The sequence below is a fragment of the Brassica napus genome, chromosome A4, assembly GCF_020379485.1.
Source record: "Brassica napus cultivar Da-Ae chromosome A4, Da-Ae, whole genome shotgun sequence".
NCBI classification, from domain to species: Eukaryota; Viridiplantae; Streptophyta; class Magnoliopsida; order Brassicales; family Brassicaceae; genus Brassica; species Brassica napus.
In genome coordinates this window covers 3,866,327-3,870,692 of record NC_063437.1, presented here as the reverse complement: position 1 = coordinate 3,870,692, position 4,366 = coordinate 3,866,327, and the positions used below count along the sequence as shown (strand labels likewise).

The following is a 4,366-nucleotide window of genomic DNA, read 5'->3' as shown; positions in this document are numbered from 1 at the left end:
CCTAGTTAACATAAACAAAAGGTAAAACTGATTTCTAAAGTAATATTATAGAAATTTGAAATTGGGAAAATACTGCAATTATCTTTTACTAAACCAAAACCCAAGTAATATTCCCTCCTATTTTCTTTTAGCCACTGGCGTGCGTACTCAATCGATTGCGTATCACTATCATCTTATCGAAATTCCATTTGACTTGTCTAATATGTCCCACGTCTACGTTAATATACAAAATCAACAAACCAAAGTCTGTCAACACAAAAGTCTCCTCCGTCTCGCCCCTTCCTGTACGAAGGACGACGCTTTCGCTCGAACGCCATAGCCAAAATAAATTCACCAAAGTCTGTCAACAGAGTGAGAACGGTACATATTGTGCATCTTTGTGGTTATACATTGATCGGATAGGGATTCGTGATGTCAATCAGAGTCCCCTCGGCTTCTAGAGGTTTCATATTATGTATCATCTTCTTCGAGTCGTTCCCAGGTAGTCTCACCGTTTATAAGATCCTAAGACTGATCTCTTCCTTCTATCTTTTTCGAATCTCACCGTTTCTTTGAAGATGAGAGTTTCCGAATTGTATTGTTATGGTTGTTCATAGGGACAATACTTGCACAAGACGTTAGACTAGATTCGATTCTGATTTTCAAGACGCATGAGTGGTTCTCGACCAAGCCTATAGTTTATTTCCAATGCAAAGGAGAGAACAAGACTTTGTTTCCCGATGTGAAGACAACGAACGTGACTTATTCTTTCAGTGGCCAAGAATCTTGGCAGGTTCGTTTTGGTCTCATCTTGAACCAGTGACAAAACTACTAGCTGATCAAGAGATTAGCTTTAGAATAGTTTGCCTTGTTTGGATGTTATCATCAATGCCTTTGAGATGCACATGTGTTCTGTTTTTTTTTTTCAGCCACTAACAAAACTTAAGGGAACAAAATGCAAGATATGTGGAATCTATGAGGAAGATACCTTTAGATATGATACATTTAACGAATGGGAGCTTTGTGCTTCTGATTTCACACCTGAGGGTACATACACACATGCTAAGGAGAAAGATTTCAATGCTACTTTTCTCTGCAATGGTTGCTCACAACTCGGAGCTGGTGAGTTACTCCAGCTAAAACAGAACTACTAGTGTGACTTTCTATTCGTTCTAGCTTCACAGTTGAATTATGTCATTGGGGATATCATATGCGCATTCTTCTTCTTCTTTTTTTTGGCAGGTTTGAATAAAGATTCTGGCACTGACAAGGAAGAAGAAACGCGAATGCATCATGCAATGGTTGTACTGATTGTAGTACTTGTGTTAGGTGTAGTTGCGGTGGGTCTTGTGGTAGGTAGTACGTACTGGCGAAAGAAGAAGCGGCAACAAGAGCAGACCCAGTTTCTGTTTGAAGATGGTGACGAAATGGAGGATGAACTTGGCCTAGACGATACCTTATGAAGCCTAGACATTGAACTCAATGTCACCTCTCATGTACATACACAGCTCCTTGTCTCACAAACATTTTGTTTTCGTCTGAAAATAAAGAGGAGAAAATGGAAACCACAGTGTTCCTTCAAAGATACAAACCATTTGCTTCCTCCAATGACAAGAAAATCACTTATCTAGTGCATCCTCTAAAGCCTCAAACTAGCATAAGTTTTTTGACACCAAATTTACCACTAACCTGTAGCTCCGAAGTCCGAACGACCGTAGCTACGACTATGGCTTGGGCTTCTTCTGAGGCGAGGGGAGCGACATTTAACTGGTGACCTGGAATAGCTTCCACCAAGCCCGGACTATTACAATCCAAAGGGATATCATAGAAGCTTAAAGGAACTGTTCAAAACAAGGATTTATGAATAGGAACCTGGCCTCGTCCATCTAAGTAAAATATTGCATCATCAGTAAGGAGGATCATTAAATTTCTGTTATCAAAATGTTAGCAGGGCCAAAGATAGATGCAACAATATACACCTGACTAATATGAGAAAGAAAATCAAACCCTCATACAAAGGTGTTATAATACTTACAACAAAAGGCATAACCGCGCTTCATAACAACATCACCTACTCTGAGGAAAGTGTAGCCAAAGAATCAAAGCCATCATTTTTTTTTGAAAAAATGTTAAATTTATTCAAATAAAAAAAAAAATTTTACAACAAGTGTCGCTCTATTTTAGAGTTTGTTTAAGTATAAATTGAATCTAGAAACAACTTAAACCATATCACTAACTCCGTGTAGCAAACCAGAGGCACTGTCGAATCTTCGACTCCCTCCTATGCGTAACGACGAAATGCGATTTCTCACTCCCTTGTCAATGTTCTTTAGTAAAAGTGCAGAAGTCTAATGCACCTCTCCATGTTTCCTTGGATTTCTTTCTCACCATATGCCATGAACTGAGCTCTGAAAAACATATCTTAAAAGAAACTTCTTGATGTTGTCCCTTCCAGTTTCTGCCAACAGCTCTACAGTGCAACTCCATTCCTCAGTATAGTGAGATCCCAACAGCTTCATTGTCAACCCCTTCCAAATCTGCTGAGTATACGAGCATCTGAAGAAGAGGTGTTCTCGAGTTTCCATATGACCTGAGCACAAGACGCAGTGAGCATCCGAATTTGGGCTCCATTTTTGAACACGTACACCTGTAGCCAAACGATCATGAATTATCCAAGTGAGGCCTGAGACCTCCTCAAATCGCTGGAAGACTTTGATTTTTAAAATGCACCATTACTTAAGGAACTTCCAAACACCAATTTGGAACTTGAGGGCCAAGTCCACTAAAAACATGCAATAAATTTACAAACAACATTGCTGATGCACACCCTTTATACACCAGGCGAGAGTTTCCACCAATCACACCATGTCCACACACTCTTCAAACATCTCTCCAGGTTAGGGAAAACCTTCAACAACATCATTCAAGTTAAGGAAACAAAAAGCACTAAATCTAGATCAATATGTTCCCCTCATAAATGCAAAGAGCCAAAAACTTTGAGTGAATTAACTTATTATTTTAAAAAATAACTGAGTGAGGAAAGCGGAAAATGATAACTGAGGAGAGACAATGTGTACAAAAAAGTGTAAACGCAGCAGCCGCGGATATGGGTGGTTGCGGTTGTTGCGGTTTTAAGCGTTATTATGTGGTTTGTACGATTGGTACAACGGTTAAAAATTGGTGCATTTGCGGATACTTAAGACTGGTTGTTACCAAATGCAACATCAATTTAATAGTAAATTAACAATATTAACACTTTACAAAATAAGAAAATATGAAAATCATATTATTATAATAAATCTAAAAATTATATTTATAAAATCAAAGTATTAATATTTTTTTTTTAAAATTGGGTTTATATATGTATATATATATATATAATATTTTGTAATATTATATTATACTTATATAAATAGACATGAAAGAAGAAAAAACCATCCACATCCCTAATCTTATATGACCGAAATAATAGAAGATTATAATCCTACCCACAACCCCTAATACTAAAAATTACCCCAACCCATAATATTAAACTCTAAATCTCAATCACTAAACCCAAACCTAAATATAAACATATATGTTTATAATATTTTTATAGAAATTAAAAATCTGAAAATATATATAATATTTTGTAATATTATATTATACTATATAAATAGAGATGAAAGAAGGAGAAACCATCCACATCACACATTTATTGACCACACACATATGCACTAAATCTTCTAATCCATATGGCAGAAATAGTATAGAATTATAACCCACCCACAATCTTTAATAGTAAACATTATCCCGACTCACAAATACAAAACCCTAAATCCCAATCAATAAATCTAAACCTAAATATAAAAAATAATATATATTTATAATATTTACACAGCTAAAGAAAAGTAATAGAGATAAATGATGATGAAAATAAAATAAAATAAAATAATAAACATATGTTAATGTTAATTGGGGAGAAAAAAAACAAAAAAGAAACGAGAAGATGTTAATCGGTTGTCTTCGAAAGTAATTTGGTACTAGGTGGAGACCCGCACCTTGTGCGGGGGTGAAATTACCTGAAAAGTAACTAAATTTACTATACAGCTTGTTCATAATTTCCATTGGACATTATATTAAAATTCTACAATATGTTATGCTTAATTAAGTAATAGTTAAAACAAGACTTGTATAGCGCAATATTTTAGAATCAAACTGTTGGAATATATAAAAAAGATGGACCAAGACTTTTTTTTTCTTCTGGTAAAATGGATGGACCATGGTTGATAGTAGAAATAACTATAAACTTTGAAATTTAAGAGGAGATTGAATCAATATGTGAATAAGCTTACGGACTGGTTGGATTATAGTTGCATTCATAATCTTGACAACATCTACTACATTA

The 4,366-nt window shown here is 35.4% G+C and overlaps 1 protein-coding gene across 1 annotated transcript; it reads left to right on the top strand.

Moving 5' to 3' along the window:
- The first annotated feature begins 220 nt into the window (after nucleotides 1–220).
- On the top strand, nucleotides 221–1,570 carry LOC106449319. Its single transcript, XM_013891095.3, has 4 exons — nucleotides 221–481; nucleotides 597–772; nucleotides 909–1,101; nucleotides 1,222–1,570. Exons 1-4 carry the CDS (start codon nucleotides 412–414, stop codon nucleotides 1,440–1,442), a joined length of 660 nt encoding a protein of 219 aa, XP_013746549.2. The 5' UTR covers nucleotides 221–411; the 3' UTR covers nucleotides 1,443–1,570.
- The last annotated feature ends 2,796 nt before the right edge of the window (nucleotides 1,571–4,366 follow it).